This window comes from Typopeltis vanoorti, chromosome 5 (assembly GCF_054136105.1).
Source record: "Typopeltis vanoorti isolate ZY-2024b chromosome 5, IOZ_Tvanoo_1.0, whole genome shotgun sequence".
Lineage (NCBI taxonomy): Eukaryota > Metazoa > Arthropoda > Arachnida > Uropygi > Thelyphonidae > Typopeltis > Typopeltis vanoorti.
The window spans coordinates 170,145,021-170,164,921 of NC_143553.1; the positions used below are offsets into that span (position 1 = coordinate 170,145,021).

The window sequence follows — 19,901 nt, forward strand, 5'->3', positions numbered from 1 at the left end:
AAGGGTAGTGAAACGAATGAACAAAAACCAATTACGCTGCCCTCGATTAACCCATTTTTCTTTTTCCAAAAGACAATAAACCTCACACTGCTCCGTCTGTGTGTCCAAATTATTCATAAACAGAAACCCGCGGAGTCTGAAGGCAAAGGCGCGTGGCCAAAATCAACAACTCGCTCACTCACGAAGTGTCCTTGGCAGCTGTGTGTGTGTGTGTGTGTGTGTGTGTGTGTGTGTGTGTGTGTGTGTGTGTGTGTGTGTGTGTGTGTGTGTGTGTGTGTGTGTGTGTGTTTTGTTCACTACGCGTTGCTCAATCACTCGTCTGATTGCTACCATTTCTCATAGAAGTTTATTTTTTCCTCCCAAGCATTAAATTTACAGGGGAAAAAAAGGAAAATAGAAAGAAGGCCAAGCTTTTACAGAAAACCACGAAGAAAAAAATCTGAACTAAACACGCAGAATTTTTAGTGTGGTGGGGCTAACTTTCGATTTGGAGCAGAAAAATTATCCTGTTAGTGCATAATTTCCAAAGAGATGTCACGTAAACTCCCACATACTGTTAGCGAAACTTTCTCCATCTTATATGAAGAACAGGAAGTTCAAATGTTCTTTTGCCCCACTGCCTGTCTGTTTGCACATCAAGTTCAATCAGAAATTTGAATTTGGTTGGATAGGAAGCTGACCTGGAGTCTCCAAAATGGACTATCAACAGGTACATGCATGAACTAGAAACAGAAGGCTTGATGATTAAATACCGCTGTTTGCATCTGTTTATGGCTATTTCGATGGATAAAATCTGCAAATACTTCTCTTAGATGTATTTCTGAATTTACTTAGGCAGGCAATGACCACCAAACCACACGATTCGTTTCGATTCAACTAAAGGGATGATGCGTGTGTCATAAATGGAGATGGCATCTGCATATGATACCTACAACTTCGGTTCATCCTCCCATTTTTTCCCCCTCACAAACGAGGTGAATCGACTGAAGAAATACACTCCGGCAGCTGGTCCTTCATTACTTCGGCCGTAATCTCGACCAAACCAAGCGAAAACTTCCTCTCATGCAGATGAACACGATGTACTAAACAGAGACCTTCAGGTTTATAAGAGGCTTCACAGATGTAACTCGTTTCCTCATATTTCTTGATTAACTTGCATCGAGAAGCACTCGAGCATAGCACATCGACTAGTTTGATGCCAATTTTACTCAATGGCAACATTGAAAATGGCATGAAATTTTCACAAATCTCTGTAAAGTATTACTGCACATTTCGTATCTACGATTCAGATTCTACAACAAATTTGTTTCTGAATAAAGACAATAATTTAGAAATTTGTTACTGATTACGCTTGGCGCATGTCTTACAAGTATGTTAAGTGTTCTGGTTCTACTCTAGGAAATGCGTCCAATGAGGAGGAAGATCCCGGAATTTAAATGAAAGACATGAATTAAGTTAAAATGGTCCAGTCCTTCGACATACAAATCTGAAATCAAACTAACTTGTCTGACTCACCCGTACTGGCTTGGAATTACAAGTGGATATCCTGTTCGGAGCGGTGACGGAAAACCTGGAAAGAGAAAAATGCTGTTAACTGCTTGGGAAAACTTGCTTTAGCTGTTTTCATTAATTAAATAAAAACACAAAATATGTCGCACACCTTCCAATGCAAGAATCGCCAATTCATTTTAGATCCGTATTAGAATCTCTTTGAAACATTCAGCAGTAAATTAATAAAATAAGTCAATATTAAATTTGCTTGCAGGCTTTTACTTCTCTTTATTAATTACGAATTATAACCCACGTCCAAGCAAAAAGAATGCGAGTGAGAAGATAGTCAAATTGTTAGATGCTGTCTGATGGAAGAAAATTCCTTGGGAATCCCGAACGCTCTGCAACTTCTGAAGCTGCGGCAGGCCCAGCAAGCTGGCAGTGGATTTATAATCACGAACCAAAACATTATGATCACCTACCTTGTAGCGTGTTGGGCCTAGTTTGGCCCAGTTAACAGCATGCACCCGTCATGACATTGACTCTACTAGACCACAGAAGGAATTCTGGGCCAACCAGATAAAATAACGTCCCGGAGTTCAGCAACCGAGCGAGGCACTGGCATCCACAGGTGGATGCTGCGTGCCACATGATGCCACAAATATTATGTGGGCAGTAGAGCATACAAATACTTGGATATACTCTTCGAACCATGCTTGCATAATTCAAGCCTTGTGACACATGGCGTTGTCTTGCTAGATGCATCAAGACATATTGTCACCGCGTAGGGCAATACCTCGTCCGAAACAATCCCCCCCAGATAAGAGTTAGCGGTAAACATGTGCGCAGTGGAGAAGATAAGAGGACCCAGTGATGTTCATGAGAACAATTCCCATACGAAGATACCACCATCAGCGGTCTGTTTCCGCCAACCATGCAATCTGGTTGGTCGAAAAAGAAAAAAAAAACAGGTTGTGTGGTCGTAATGTTTGGTCATTGGGTGTATTTTAACTAAACAGGAAAAAAGGAATAAAAGCAAGACGGATATAAATGATACCTGGAATGGAAAGGAGATTGAATATGAACATCGAACATATTGAATATGTTATTATGAAGTGCAATATAGGATTTGGCTTTGAGCGAGACAAAATGGGAGGGGGGGGGAAGAGAAACATAAGAAGACACTCTGTTATGCTATGCTGTTTTTGTTATGAATTCGTGTGAAGGAATTATGGACAGAAGGATAGTGAGGTTTACACCTGTAAACAAATCTCACTTATCCAGATGTAAACCTCATTCTCCATTATCAATAAGAGATTGTTTTATCCCTGATAAATAATGGATCAAGAAGGTCATGGATGTCAAAGTTTTGCCTTCAGTTGCTTTAGATGGAGATCAAAGGCTTCTTACACCTACTTTTAAGATGTATACGGACGATAAACGTAACAAGAAAAGGAGAAATAGAAAACTGAAACATTAGATTTTGAAACAGATTGGGGGAAGCAAGAATTTGAGTCTCGGATCACGTCCAAGGTCCTCCATGAAAAAGAAAAAGCTACATGGGAAAATGAGGAACAGAAGAAGAAAGAGCAACGAGGAACCAAGTCTTTTAATAAATGGAGATGGGGATGCTGTGAATACCGGAAGGGAGAGATCTTATTTTATTGCTGTTTCATTTGGAGACGGGTCGAAAACTTTGAAAACTGAAACGAAACCGACCTGGTTTGCCTCAAGGATAGCTGACTGCCTGTTTTCCAATGAACAAGCCGTGCTTGCAGTCGAATTCCACAAACCAGGTGGACGCTAAACGCCTGTTCTAGAAAGCTTGCATAGTTCGTTTACGTTTATAAAGCTTGTCTTTTTTCTGTTAAAAAAAATAAAAAATACTGGTCGCCAATGAATTTGTTCGATCGCAAAGAAAATAGCAGGTTTCTAATCGCCAAGGATGTAGTTAAAAGTAAAGAGGGTTTATATTTTATCTGCCTCCTTTTAGCGTGCTAATGTTCTTTAGGATTTAGCGGCATATTCAGTGTAAAGTTTTTAATATAAGTTAAAATATTTTAATATAATTTTTACTATAAGTTACATATTAAAATAACTTATTTTTAAAATAAGTTATTTTAATATGTTTATGCTTATCCGAATAAAGCTATGTGGGAGCTGCTTAACCGCTTCTCCGTTTCTCGCTACATTCGCGACAGGAATTTTTTAAAATTATTATTTTATTTTTATTAAATACAGATTGATTCGTATGTGTGCAAGATGCTAAGCTTAATACTGTTTTTAAAATCGTCTTTAAAATGACTGAATTTGAACTATTTTAATGATTCGTGGAAGCTCTCACAAAATTAATGTTATTTATTTAGACGAAACAGAATTCGCGCTTCCAATTGACGAAACAAAATTGCTTTATTTTGATGAAACTGAGGTTTCGATACGTGGTTTTTGTCAACCACGAACCTTTACATCGACGATGGTCCAAATAGATCAGAAACATACTACAATGAAAACGGAAACGCGAGTCCCTCGGCGATGGTGTGTTCCAGCGACTACCAAAAGCAGTCAGCTCACGCAAAAGGTAGTCAACTCCTAAGAGCATACCGAAACTTCGCTTTCATGAAAACAAGCATTCCTTCTGGTAATAAACATGACGCTGTGTTCGATTTCTTCTAAATATTTAGAGAATTCTCTACGGCAGTTATTGCGAATATTTATGCTTTCTTAGGCATAAATTAATTTTTAGTGACAGTATCGCCTACATTTGTCTTTTTATAGTAACCAGTTTAGTTACGGCTGTTGGTTACTCACATTGTGCAGTTCCTTTTAAAAAAAGTCCATTTCTGTTTTCTGTTCTTTATTCGTAAGTCTTTTCTTTAACTATCAATCTCTATACTACTACTTCGAAAATAATTGCGTCATATTTTTTATAACACATGTAGTATTACTTTTTACTACCTACTATTCAGTCGTTGCTTCGAATATTTGCTGCATCTATTGTATCATATTTTCATTTGCACTACTTCTTCAGTGGTAATCAATTTTAATTTCAAAAAAACCCATAGTACATTTGTACCGTCGGTGGGCTAAAGATGCTTTTTTAAATTTTTTTTTGCTTTATATATATGTCACGGTTAAAGTGATAAATCCGGTTATTATTAATAATTACCGGTTAAAGTGAATAACTAGAATTAATCACTGTAACCAGTTAAAGTAATAATTCGTTGAGGAGTCTGGTAAATAATAAAAACATGTTTATAGGTTTTATATATAGGTTTTCATTCTCAATCGAAATTATTACAGCTTAGGTTAGGTTAGTTTATAATGAAAAAAAGCAAGGAACGTACTTCTTTTGCACTCAATGAAATCAGAAATCATTATAAACTAACCTAATCTAACCTAACTTAACCTAACCTCAACTAACCTGGATGTCGCATGTCGAACCAGAGTGTAGTCGTAGTTTGTCGTGGGAAGATTAATGGGGATGACTGATAAACGTTGTTGTGGGCCGAGCTTAATGATTGCGTGCAGATAAATGGGGATAACAAATAAAAGTCAAAGACAATGAAAATAGGCAGAATCATTGAAAATGTCAACTGTGTTGTGAATGGAGAACCTGTGGAACAAGTAAAACATTTCAGCTACTTAGGCACAATTTTTACTGAAGATGGTAAACTAAATATAGAAATAGACAACAGAATCAGCAAAGCTGGTATCGTGGGAAGTCAATTGAATAAATTCATATGGAATAAGAGAGAAATTAGTCGGAACACTAAATTAGCTGTATACAAGACTGTGTTCAAACCAATTTTAACTTATGGATCTGAGAGCTGGGTCAGAAGTAAAACACTTGACCAAAGACTAGAGACCGCAGATATGAGAGTCTTGAGAAAGATTAGAGGCGTGAACAGATGGCATCAATGGCAATATCATATTAAAAATGAGGATATTAGGAAAGAACTTGACATTGTCAGCATCCAGGAATGTGTTAGTTAGCAGAGCTAATCTCAGATGGTATGGTCACTTAAATAGAATGGGCGAGGAAAGATTAGCAAAACAAGTGTTCTCTGCCAGGTTGGCAGCAAAACGACCCAGAGGAAGACCAAGATATAGGTGGATTGATACGGTACAAAGTGCCTTAGACGATAGAAATATAAGATCTGATAATGTTGGAGTCTTGACAAGTAACAGACTGATTTGGAGGAAAATTGTAGATAGGAAGTTAGTAATGATGTAATTTTTTCATGTAGTACTGTCATATCCTGTACACCCCTTGAGGGTACATGGCAGGAATTTGATGATGATGATGACAAATAAAAGTTGTTGTGGGCGGATGAATGGGGATATTAGATAAACATCGTTGCTGTACCTCTTTCCTCATCAATGCAGAAAAACACCGATCACTTCCTCTCTGATTTATCTATTATCCCTATTCATCTGACCACAAAAACTTTTATTTGTTATTCCCATTTATCTGCACGCAATCATTAAGCTCGGCCCACAACAACGTTCATCAGTCATCCCCATTAATCTGCCCACGACAAACTACGACTACACTCTGGTTCGACATGCGACATCCAGGTTAGTTTAGGTTAGGTTAGATTAGTTAATAATGATTTCCAACCGATAAAGGTTAGGTTAGTTTAGATTAGGTTAGTTTATAATGATTTCCAATCGATAAAGGTTAGGTTAGGTTAGTTTATAATGATTTCTGATTTCATTAAGTGGAAAAGAAGTACTTTCCTTAATTTTTTTCATTATAAACTAACCTAACCCAAGCTGTTATAATTTCTATTGAGAATGAAAACCTGTATATAAAACCTATAAACATGTTTTTATTACATTTACCAGACTCCTCGAGGAATTATTCTCTTTAACCTGTTAAAGTGATGAATTCTAATTATTCACTTTAACCTGTAATTATTAATAATAACTGGATTGTTGAGAAAGTGCGTGCTAGTAGCATCTCGTGAACGCCAGTACATGATTACAGCTGTATAACAATCTGGGAGGTTGTAGCTCAAGTTATTATTTAGATGAACAGGATTGAAGATGATTTCTCTACTAGATTCCACGATTTTTCTCTCTAGTTCATCATTGCAACGGAAGATGGTAGTAGATTTTTCCAGCAGACTTTGTGACTTTGGTTTCCATCATTAGGATTAGCCGAGAAAAGGATATGACTTGATAATGCACTGGGTCGCTGTCTCTTGTAAGTAATGTCCATCATGTGTTCTTCCATACGCAATTCGACAGATTTGTCTGTCTGCCCAAAATAAGGAATATCACAATCACACAATATTTTATATACACCAGGGTATTTGAGTTGATGATGACAAGGTTTTGGTTGGCTTATTAAGAAACGGATCTTAGGAAGTGGAGAGAACAAGGTTCTGATATTGTATTTTCTTAGAACCTTTGCTAATTTGTGTGAAGCTGTACTTATGTAAGGAATAGATATATTGCCTTTTAATCTATTTGTTTCTTCTGAGTGATGTACAGGAGGATTAAGAAGGAATTTTTCAATGATTCTCTTGGAATATCCATTAACTTTGAAAGAAGTTTCAGATGGTTTATTTCTGTAAGAAGTTCATTTGGGTCATCCAGAAGAGAACGGGCTCTATGTCCCAAGGTGGAAATTATCCAAGTTTATGAGTAGGGAAGTGACGGGACTGACTATGCAGATATCTGTTGGTATGTGTGGGCTTTCTATATATCAATATTTTGAGTTTACCAGAAGAGCGAGTCAGTTTGACATCAAGAAAAGGCAAGGAATTATCCGTTTCAAGCTCGGCAGTAAACTTAATACTTTGATGTCGGCTATTGAGATGTTCGAGGAAAGCCATAAGGCCATCACGTCCATGGCTCCAAATGATGAAGACATCATCTACATAGCGTTTTTTCCAAACTTTAGGTGTTAAAATAAAGGAAGAGATAGCTTTGGTTTCAAAATCCTCTAAGTAAATATTTGCAAGTACGGGGATAAAGGATTACCCATAGCCATTCCATGATTTTGTTTGTATATATTATCTTGAAATTTGAAGTAAACGGACCTGATGCAATGTGTAAGCAAGGTTAACATTTTTTTGGATAACTTGTCCTTGAGTAATGTTAGGACTTCATCTGTTGGGACATTAGTGAACAAAGAAGTTATGTCCAAGCTATCCATGATGTCATCTTCATTAACTGTAATATCCTTGATGTATGTAACAAATTCTGTAGTGTTCTTGATAAAGGATGGTGACTTGCCTGAAAAAACGTTTTAGGCATTTGGCAAGATATTTTGAAACGTTGTACGTCGGAGAATTGATACATTCTACAATTGGGCGTAATGGGGGTGTTCTCTTTATGAATTTTAGGAACACTATATATGCGAGGAATTAACGGATGGAGAGATCGTAGAGATAAGCGAACGTTTCGAGATAATTCGGTTGTTGTTTTTAATAAGTTGTTTGTACGATTTTGAAGTTCACGAGTTGGATCTATTTTATGTAATATATTTTATTACATACTATTAAGTTAATTTTATTAAGTTATGTCCAAGCTAGCCATGATGTCATCTTCATGAACTGTAATATCCTTGATGTATGTAACAAATTCTGTAGTGTTCTTGATACATAACGTTACTGGCGCGCTTTGGAACTCATCACGAATGGTCCGTGCCCATTGTAGCCGGTTTTTGCGTGCCATCCGTATTAATACCCTCCTGTTTCTGTCAGTCATTTTCGGCGGCAGCTCTGGATGTTTTCCTGCACTTGTGATGCCAAAACGTCTCTATTTTTTTTTTTTATTACATTGCCAACCGTTGATTTTGGATGGTGCAGTTGAGCGGCAATGGTACATGCCACCAATGTGACAGCAGCAATGACACCTCTCTCGAAATCACTGAGTTCACGTCGTGTTGTCATACCACCTGTATTCAATTGCTACAATGAAATACTGCTTCCTTTTATCTGTACACCACTTTTTATATTATTAAGAAACCTGGAATATTCCATAACTTCAAATAACAGGATGTCCGGACAATTATTGGTAGATAGTGTATATTGTGCTTTTATTAATTTTTTTACTTCGTCTTGAAACCCTGCTCTACAGATTGGCGGAACTTTTTCAAGCCAGTTTCAATGACATCTGCAATAAGCAGTTTCACAAGGCACAATGAAATTCATCTCCTGCCCAAGGACAATCGCAAACAATCATGCCCGTGGCAGGATTCGAACCTGCAGCCTGTAGGCTGAAGAGCGAGTACGCTAATCATTTGGCTAACCAAGCCATCAGATGTCTCTATGTAAACCAGTATTGCCATTTATAATTATAATATTTTTGCAGTCCATTCAAATGCGACAAGAGAAAAGTAAGCGTTGCATTTTTTTCACATCACAATTTAAAAAAAAATCGCAGGCATCAGTTACCAACTTCTAAACAGAACACGCTTGTGTGGGCTTTTAACAAGGCGTACACTGCTGCAATCACCAGCAAGAGAACTGTTTCGAAAGGAAGAGCACGGAGCAGCAGGTAGATGTTGTTACTTAAAAAAAAAAAAAATCACCTCCACCTCGTGTGAATGGGTCCCGATCTTTTCCAATCGAGTCATAGGATCTGGCCCAACATGGTAAACACGGTGCCCCATGTATTTCCATTGCTGTCCAGAACTGTGTTATGAAAGTTCGAGTTCTTTTGTCGTCTTCTAAAGATGACAAGAATTAACGACTTCGAAAGAAGAGGTAACTCAGGTTGCTTCCAAATCTCCTCACTTTTCTTTCATACTATTATTTATGAGATCAAAAAGTTTGATGTCTTCTTCGAAATTCGTCCGCTGATTACACGATAACAACCCTGTGAGATTGTTTCAAGGTACGAAAATGGGGAACAAAAGTAACTCATCCTACTGACTTATTTTTATTTTAAGAAATATTTATTTTAAGAAACCCACCCAGCGGGAGGGGTATGAATTAAACTGCACTTGTCAATAGTGAATTGGCTACGAAGTTCCACAGTTATGCCCCTAGAGGTTCCATCGTCCAAGAACTGTGTCCATGGAAGATGGTCTTCGCTTTTTTTTTTCCAACCCTCTCAAAACACAACCCAGATTGACTTCAACTAATTTTATCTCTTCTCAAAACTGAAGGAACATTTAAAAAGGCATTGCTTCTTATTAGGCAGAGTCTCGTCGACGAGATGATCAGTTCTGTCTTGACAGACTTACGGAAGAATTGTGAAAAATTCTTCCGAGTCCGTCAGGGAAAAAAAGTAACGTTTTCCTTTGAAAGAAATACTTCTTTTATCGCTGAAAAAAAAAGGGAAAGCAATAATTTTCAGTCTGCTTAGTTATGAATCTTATCATCATCACAGTTTATTCAAGAATGAATAGGAAATATATACAATCACCTCAAGTGACTCTTTCTAATTGTTTTCATTGCTGGCTTTCTTCAAGAATGACAGCATTAAGATTGTGATCTTGATAATACATCCCAATACTGATCTAAAGGCATTCTGTCCCCAAATGATCGATGATATTAACTGCTCGTTGAGTGCTGATCTTCCATCTGGGAACCATGTGTATATACGGATGGATTGGTGTTTCTGTACAGCGAATTTTGTATTTGTGGTGATGGGATTGGATTTCCAGATATTAGTTAGGCTTTTATAGAATGGATTTGTTTCTTTTCACTTTTCACCACAATAATGAAAATCTTTTACTTTTCGCAGAGTGTGGTCATTTAATGTTTACTTGTATTCTGTTTCTTAGAACTTTAGTTTTACTGTTGTTGACTGCCAACCCAATCAATGCTGCATTTTTACAAAAATCATCTAGGAATTTTTGGGAAGTCTGAATGCCGAAATTCGATTAAAAATTCGAATCTTTAAAATGCCCAGCCACGTCCCGTGAATCTGAAAACATGATCAAAGATAATAATAAAAAGATATGTCACTAAAGAGTCTCCCTGAAGAATTCCAGTGGAAATAGAAAAGGTTCTGATATTGATTTAACTATTTTCAAGGGTATGCGATAAAAACCGAGAATTTTGAATGCTCTATGTCTGTTGAGTGAATCGAAGGCTTCTGAGAAATCTATAAAGCTTAAACTTAAAGGGAGACGTTTGTTATCTCTTGCTCTTTCTATTAGCCTTCTAAAATAGTGGATGGGTTCAACAGATGTATCTTATACGCTGAAATATTCTGTATGTGTGTGTGTGTGAGAGAGAGAGAGAGAAACAGATAGATCAAATACGGTCCAGCGTCTTCTCCCAAATACAAATAAAATGATACTTTCAATTATAAAAATCTTCCATTCAAAATGATCAAGACTTCGCTTATAAGTAATAGTGTAACCTTGTGGCGACGTTTCTGATACCACAAAGCTTAACAGCAAGAACTGGCAGATTAGATTAAATTCTAGTCGCGAAAAAAACAACTATTTCTAAGCCTTTTCAGCCTGTTCACGCGCTAATTGATTTCTGGAACAGGAAAGTAGAGTCTTCTCTCCCAGAAATTCAGGTTTGACTCCATCTCATAAAAATCTACTGCGAAAGTTGCATTTCATAGAGCAATGATAAAGTTTAGGACCACGAAATGGCTGCAATGGTCTACCTTGCTTTCTCTCCCTGATCAAACTAACAGCTGGGAGCTCAGCTATTAGTGAAGGCTAAAGGTGGAGTCCGATTTTCTATTGATTTTCAAGTTAGTCAAGGCTGAAAGAGTCCTGCCTAATTCTTTTATGAAAAAAAAAACGCATTATAAATGTTTAAATGCATTATAATTTAATTTTGACTGCGTTACTTCAAAGTATGAATGTATTTACGCTTTTACAAGGCTGCGAGTTTTGCCGCTGCAAAAACATATCTTGCCTAGTTAGAGGAAGTGCCAACTAGACCTGTAGATGGCAGATGATTTTCATTTTCATCGCCCGGTGAATCGGCAACATCTTGCTTGTTGTAGGCCTGAAGTGCGTCCTTCCATATTCAGAGTAGCACCTTCGGTTTCTCTTTTTCTGTCCCTCTGAAGTGCAATGTGAATGAAACCCTTCGAGGACATGTCCCTTCTCTGAGGATGCAAAAAGGAGATGATCCGATTAATTAATGATTCACTCCAATCATTCTCTCATAGGCGATCTGTTTCTTTTATAGATTATAGATGTTTCAGCAGACAATGTTCAGCTGAATTGGTCGCCAACATTCCTCCAATTTCTTCCAAAACTAAGAACGAGCAGTTGCTAGTCAGCATCCACTTACTGTCCAGCTTCAAAACTTACCGAATCTAGTTCTTTTGTTTCTCTTTCATTCCATCTAAGTCTGTGCAATAATTTCTCTCATTCTATCTTTCTTAAAACTACAATCTTCAGATGTCCAAGAAACACGTCAACGGATTTCTTCCTTCTTATTCTCTTGTCTAATAAGGCAAAACCTATATGGCACTCTTGCCATATAGGTTTGGAAATATTTGTGTGATTCTATTTTTTTTAAATAGAATCACACCCGTGCACACCCATCTGTTCCCAACGATCCAAAATATTACAGCACTAAAGTTCTTCGCTGTTTTTCAACCCAAATATTTTGGGGAGAAAATTAATCGAAATTATTGTATGTAGATTCGTGTTTGCAGGAGTTAACGCAACATGTGGGAATTGTAATTAAAAGGTTCGCTTCAGCATGTACTTCGCTGTTTCGTTCATCAAGACGGTTTCGTTATTTATCAGCTGACTTGAACGCTTGCCAAGAATGTGGCCGTTGCGCACTAAAAGCTGCAAGCAGTGAGCGATAAGGCCGCGCAGTTCCCGTGCTGCTAGAGTTTTACTTTTTGTCCCCTGGAACAACAACAAGCAGCAACGCTCGGATAACAGAATTTAATATCGCAAACACAATGTCTCGAAATTCAAAGAGGCCCCAAAGAGGTCTCAGGGCCTTCCGTTATTCTAGAAATAGCAGCAGTCTGAGAGGGGAATGTTAATTATATTTTTTTTTCTTTCTGTTTGAGGCGGAGTGTGAACCATCTGTTTTTTTTTTTTTTTGCTTGCTTGGCATGAAAGGGGACGTCGGCTTGTTGTGCCTATCAAACACGTGATTTATTTGATTGGTTTCTGTTTGAAAAAGGAAACGTTCGTGTTTAGTAAACCTGTTTGCAGCTAAAAACCAGCCCTCCAGTCCATTATGGCAACTGGGAGCGTGAAGAAAGCGCAGAAAAGTTAAAAGTTGAAGGTCGCATTTACTACTCTTAGAGGCGAAATGATTATAAAAAGAAAGAACACTATTCAGTAGCAAGCAACCATCGAAATAATTAATTACTAATCCCTTACTGTGACAGTCACTTTACAATATGAAATTATTATTATTATTATGGGCACTTCTGTGGAGTCCGCAAGCTCTTTTTTTTCCCCCCACTAACATTACACCAAATACTAACCCATTCATGCAATTCCTGTCATACTTTGCTTTGAACTCACTCGACAGAGGACTTATTCTGGTAAGTTATGGTAACCCATTCGACTCATTCACAACTGCGCAGAAGCAAAAGATTCTGTTCCGCAAGCTAACTACATTCTTATTTAATTCCAGAGATAACCCTTAGTTTTCCCCACACTATTCGTATACTGAAAAACTTCCTCTATATCATTCCTGTAAACTCTTTAAATACCTTCTATGTTTTTATCCCATTCTTTTACGCCTATCAAATGTAACCCACAAGCCTTCTATCTTTCTTCCTATGGGATGTTCCATATAAGGAGACTCGCTTCAGGATCCGCTCTGCCCTCTTCCACATCTCAAAAAAAAAAACAAAAAAAACCCTCAAAATACTATATGCGGGGCAGTATAAGGCTTTCTAAAGAGATATAGGAAATATAGAGAAATAAAGAGATATAAATAAACCTCTAAAAATATAATAATAAAAAAAAGAGATATAAGAATCATTTCCTATATCATTAATGAACAAATCAAATAGCAGTGGCCCGAGTACAGAGCCCTGTGGCACATCACTAGTTACACGTCTTCTCCTGGACTCTTCTTCCATAAACCTATTCTGATGTCCTTGTCCGTTAGCCATCATCTCCATGTCCTTCATATCCAACCTCTTTGTTCTAATTTATGTAACAGAGTTCCGTGCTATATCTTGTCAAATGTTTTTGCAAAGTTCAACAGTATCATCGTGTCGCCTTATCCAAATCAGCCGTTACTTTATTATAAAAAGGGAGTAATTTAGGACATGACCTACCCTTCCCAAAACCATGCTGCGCCCACACACAGTATTCTATTCTTATCTACTGTTTCCCGAGTTTTGTGTCAGTACTTTGTCCACAACTCCTGAAATGCTGAGAGTTCGGTAATTTGCTACTTGTGTCCTGAACCTCCTTTATGCGACGAAATTATTTTCCCTTCATTCCACTCCCTCGGGATTCTACCAGATTACGATATCCAATCAGAGGTGCTTCCATTTTCCTAGCACCTTCTTGTAATATCTCATTTAATTCTATAGCTGTATTTATGATTTGATATGAGCTAATCTGACCACCTCTATTTCTCCCTCCAAGGAATGATGGGTAAAAGACAAAGGGACCAGATAGGAATGAAAGGCCATCCTCACAAAACGAGGAAGTCACTTATAATTTAATTTATTATTCAATTTGATTTTAGAAGCCTTCGTAGGTTTGTGGTAAACTTTCTTGGCGATTTGTCGGCAGAGCAAAGATCACTGTATGATCTATTATAATCACGATTGAACTTTTTTTTTTTAGTCGACTGTGAAACACAAATACTAGTTAGGATTATGCTCATCACTGTTCATTGTTAAAATTACAATAGCATTCATTTTCAAAGTATGTATTAATATTAAAAAAAATGTGCCTCTAGAATGAAAAATCCCCTGGGATAGATGATTTGCCTGTTGAACTGATCAGCGCTGGAAGTACAGAATTGAAATGGTTATGTGACATCTTTAGACTGATATGGAAAAAGAAAGTGATACCTGAATGAAGGGGATTATTGTTCCATATATATATATAAAGGGAGATCAAGAAGGGAGTTACTAACTATAGAGGAATAACATTATTCTGTCAACGTGCAAAGATTTATGAAAGGATAATGGCAACAAGAATAAGATATAAAATGAAGGAAGGTCTAAGAGAAGAGCGGTTTGGTTTCAGAAAAGAGCAATCAACTGTTGAATTGATTTTTGCTCTAAGAGAAATGATGGAAAGACGCGTGAAATTTCGAAAATGTAGGGCATTTGGAAAAAAGCCTTTCATTGGGTTCAACGGGAAAACGTCTGGGAACGTTTGGAAAAGATAGGCATAGAAAAAAGAAGAAATAGTCATAAAGAAGAATATGTCTGTTAAGCCGTGCAAATTATAAGTTTGGTAATTTAGAATGGTTCAAATTTAAAAAGGATTGCGATAAGGAAGTGTTTTATCTCCATTGCTGTTGCGATGAATAGTGGCCTAGATACCGTTAATGACCAGAAAGAAGAAGCAGCTGTGTTTGTAGATTTGGGCATATTCAGAAGAAGAAAAAACTACAGAAGAAACTGGACAAATGGAACAGCGTGACACAGAATGATGGGTTACCTCTTAATAACAGGAAGAATGAGAGCACGGTTTTAAATCGTAATGAAAATGTTAATATTGGTGTTAGACTCAATGGGCAAGATCTGAAGAGTAGTGAAAACTTCAAATATCTCGGAAGTATACTTTCTAGCGATGGAAGTTTAGACCAGGAGATCATGAAGAGGGTTCCACTGGGTCAAACATTTTTAACAGTGTAAGTAGTCTACTTTGAGCGGTGAAGTCCCACTGAAGAGCAAGTTTTTTTTATTTTTTATTAACAAACGGTACTTTTCACTCATTTTGGCTGATGCAGCAGAGACATCGAGACTAATATAAGTAGAACACAAGCAACGGAACTGAAAATTTTAAGGACAGTATTGGCAAAAACAAGGAAAGACAGAATAAGAAATGTGGACATTGGGAATAGTTTAGGACTAAAAAAGTGTTGAAAAAATGCTTATGAGCTTTCGCTTGAAGTGATTTGGACATTTAATGGGAATGAACTTAGAAAAAAATCAAGAAGAATGTATGAAGTGAAATTTGAGGGGAAGAGGAAGACCATATAAAAAAAGATCTAGAAAAAACAAACCTGAACTGGTACGGTGTTCATGATGGGGAGGATAGAAAGAAATGGAGAAATTTGATCCTCCTGATCTGCCAGTTTCTGTTGGAGCAGATGTTACTAAAGAAAGAAGAATTTTTTTTTCTCTGTTGTACTCTGAAATTATTTTCAGTGACTTTTTTCTACGTATTACCACCTCTCAAAAAGGATCAGTAGTGGAAGAACTTCAATTAGTTCTATAATCAAAATTGGCGACAAACAGGAAAAAAATCGAATGGTTTGCAAAAGGCCAAAACAAGTCTAAATGAGTAAACTTGTAAACCTACAACACAGCAAGAAATAATGGTGACAACAGCACATCAGTTCACGAAACTGCAATTTTTAATGACACTCCAACCAATGGAATATTGTAAATCTGGACTATGTTAGTACCATGACTTGTGAGATAATCCGGGAATCTTGTTCTAGAGTCAGCTACTGCAGAGGTCAAGTAAGTCCTCGTACTATCAAACTACACCATGAAAATCATCTCTCGTCTAAGTACAATCGCAAACATCAGTGGGATTCGAATCAACAGCCTGCTCGTTGCAAAGCGAGACAAGACACTCTCTATTCAGCCAGTCAGAATGGAGAAACTGACGTGAATTTTGCTACGCCAAATATTCCACAACAATTTTAGCTTCGATTCTTCCTACTTGGATTAGACTCTAGCCAGCACAAAAGTAAATTTTCAGAAACATTTTAACAGCTAACTACAGAGGTTAGTGACGCTGCATTCAGCGATCCTCTGCTCAGTGGCCCCAAAATAGATGATTGGATCATGCTTATGAAGTGATCATTAGGATTAAGGGCATCATATCGTTTCCTACAAAGGTGCCAAGCAGGACGACCTCCAGAAATCCCCTTTCCTTTCCATGGCATGATCACTGCTTCTACTTCTCCGATCCAAACACCTGTTCCGAGTGAATCACAGAAATTATACCATTGGCATGAAGGCCATCATTCTCCGTTCTATCCAAAATCCTCATCCACGTTCCAAGTACTGGTTCAGCAGAAAGTGTACCAAAGTAGTTGAAGGAGAAAATTCAGCTTACCGCAGATGGCTCACAAAATAATCATAAGCAGATCTAAACCTGAGAACAGCAGAAGAAAAGTTTGTCTCCTGTCCATATGGAAGCCATACCATCTGGTCCTCTGCTACAGTCATCGGACGCAACTTCTGCTCACCTGTACATTTCCATTGCTCTCTCTCTCTCTCACCCTGATAGCACCACTGTTGCAGTACTCAAACTCCTATATAAGTGACGAAGGCAAATCATCTACCATAACAGAATCCGAGCACCGTATGCTTCCTGTAATTTTTCTGCAAAAAAGACATCAGAAAATTACTAAATAACTTGGGCACTAAAAAATTTCCTGGTTCTGATGGAATCTCCCAACTGAGTTAAACATTATGCTCCAGAGCTAACACCTGTGCTGTATCATCTCTGCAATCTTTTATACTTAGCTGGTATTCAATGCGAGCAAGCAATTACAGTATATATCCAGCCTATGTTAAAAAAGAGTCTACCGTCAAACTACGGAAAAAAAACCCATCAAACCATCACCTCGGTCCTCTGCAAAATAATGGAAAAAGTTATTAAATGTGAATTTCTCCACCACCAAAAGGCGACCACCAGTACAGATTTCGCCATTTTCTAAGATTTGATTGTCCGGTACTGTCTTCTTTTTGTTTGTTATTTATTTTTATTTTCATTTTATTTACTCTTAATTCGCCGGTCAAGGAGGCTTCTTCGTCGAGTTTTTATTGTTTTTGTCTTCATACGTTGTTGTGTGTGTGCTAGTAAAGATATACAGTAGCGAAAAAATTAATTCCAACACTCACATTTTGAAGAAAAAAATTTAATCTCGCAAGTTTAATTAACTTTACTTAATAATTTATATGTGCTCCTCTGCTCCTAATAAGTTCATTAATTTGATTAGCCATGGATTATACCAAGGTAGAACACATTTTTCTTATTTCTGCATCTCGAAACCATACTTTTATAATGGATTGTATTAAGTCACCCATTGTATCACAATTTAATTGTCCAAGTCTTTTTTTCGCTATGGCCCAGAAATTTTCTATTAGGTTAATGTCAGGAGAGTTACCTGACCACTGAAACAATTGGATGTGATGTTTGAGGAATTCTTTCACTTTTTCTGAAGTGTGGCATGGAGAGAGAGAGAGAGAGAGAGAGAGAGAGAGAGAGAGAGAGAGAGAGATCCTGCTGGAAGATGAGTTCTTTGTCTTTCTGGATATGGGGGGGGGGATATTCTTTTCTCCACTATTCACCAGTGTCAATAGAATGCAGTCAAATCTTAATATCAAGTTTGTGTTGATTTTGACAAAGCTATTGACAGAGAAGTAATATGGAAATTAATGTCGTATTGTGGCATAATGGTTAAGAAAATTTATGAGACATGTATAATGCTATACATTATACATGTCTCATGAGGTCTGGGTAGTAGTCCTTCCCTAGATGTGCTTTGCATTATGGGAGATACTAAGGCAAGGGGGTGAGAACTTATACCACCTTCACCACGAAGTGCCCCAGTCCTGAAAGTGCTTCAGGCGCAAACTTTGTTTGCTAACACTTGGATAAAGGATAAAATCCAATATATAATTAATGGATAGATTATAATTCACCGTTAAATCTATGTCTAATTTTAATAGTTCATTTGGTATCACAGCTGCTTTTCCGTTTTTACTTTCTTTTAGTGTTTTTTGTATTTTACTTCTTTTTTTTTATTTCTTTGGTGTCTATTTTTAATTTTTTTTTCTGGTATTTGAATTTATTTTTCAGGTTTTCTCTATTCATTATCGTTTTGAAGCATTCTACCCATCTTTCTAGTTTCTTTTTACATTATACAAATCTCAAATCCGACTATTCTGAATTACTAATTATCCTAAAAATTATTGATGCTATCCAGGCTATCTCACAGGCTCAATGTTTTAGCACTGTGTCTATTTTACGAGTACTTCAATTGTCACTACTCCACTGAACTGGCAACTGTTACCCTCCCCCCCCCCCCACACACACCAATTTCTGTTGGACCCGTTAAAACAAAAGTAGCACTGTTCAGCAGCCTCTTTTTTAATGAAACTGCAAGCACACCGAACTTTCTCTCGTGCTCTTTTATACCATCTAACTCTGTCCTCTGGAGCAGCTTTCCTCCTGAAGCATTCACAAACAACTTGCAACTCTTCAATAAAAATGTCAAGAAACGCATATTTTAATCCTCACCTACACCACACACGGCACTGATGTGCTTGTAGGTCCTTCGACCTCTCTACTCTATGAGATTAGTGCATGTGTGTATGTATGTGTATATAATTTATATATAAATTAAAGACGCCAAGAAATCGCATGCTTGGTTTTAATCCTTAATCCAAGTGTAAGCAAACAAAATTTGCGCGTGAAGTAACTTCACGACTGGACTACTTGTATATATGAGCAGAGGCGGATGATTTCGCATCACTTGTCTTAGTATCCCATAATGCAAAGCACATATCCTTACGGTCATGTATAATGCTATGCATTATGGGAAGGGTCACTAACAGATCGGTTTCGACCTTTATTCGAGGTGTCTTATCAGTCGGAGCCAGACCCAGAAGTGAAACCAAGGTTGAAATAATGTAAACGTCATATTTCCATATACAAGTAGTCAAAAGGTGTCACCCCTTATTATCAAAATACTCTGGATTAGAGATAGATGTTGGAAGTTTATAGCATAACCAACTTAAAAAACAAACTTTCAACATCTTCTAATCCGGAGTGTTTAAACACCAGCTCAACATATTACAAAAACGTTCATCCTGTGTTTAAATGTAATACTTGGAAATAACCTACACAAATACTGCCATTCATATCAAATACAACTAATTAGATCGTGTTATAAAAGAACAGTACAACATTGCCCAGCTCTGCAAGGATTTACTGGTTTACAGAGTATGCAGGTGTATTTTTGGAGAGTAACTTGAAATAGAAAACTGACTTCGACAACAGCAAAATAACGAAAATGTGTTCTACACAAACCTTATTATTTCTCCAACTCTCTGATTTAAAACAAACTGTACAAACAAAGGAGATTTATGTGCATATTTTATTACGAGTGGTTACAAAATACACTTACACTCGTTATTCTCTGTTCATAAATCTATAAATTAATATTCACTTAATGATGTTACAGCTCTTCAAGTATACAACGTATCCCATGAGATGTGAAATTATTATTATTATTATATATATATATATTAATCCCTGATTTCATCTT

General features: G+C 37.1%; 1 protein-coding gene across 1 annotated transcript in view; it reads right to left on the minus strand.

Moving 5' to 3' along the window:
• LOC150107053 (RNA-binding protein 24-like) overlaps positions 1 to 19,901 on the minus strand; it is a 113,015-nt gene that overhangs the window by 39,682 nt on the left and 53,432 nt on the right. The window contains exon 3 of the mRNA XM_090392918.1: positions 1,516 to 1,570. Within this exon, the coding sequence (XP_090249044.1) occupies positions 1,516 to 1,570 (55 nt within the window). The remainder of the gene's footprint in view (positions 1 to 1,515; positions 1,571 to 19,901) is intronic.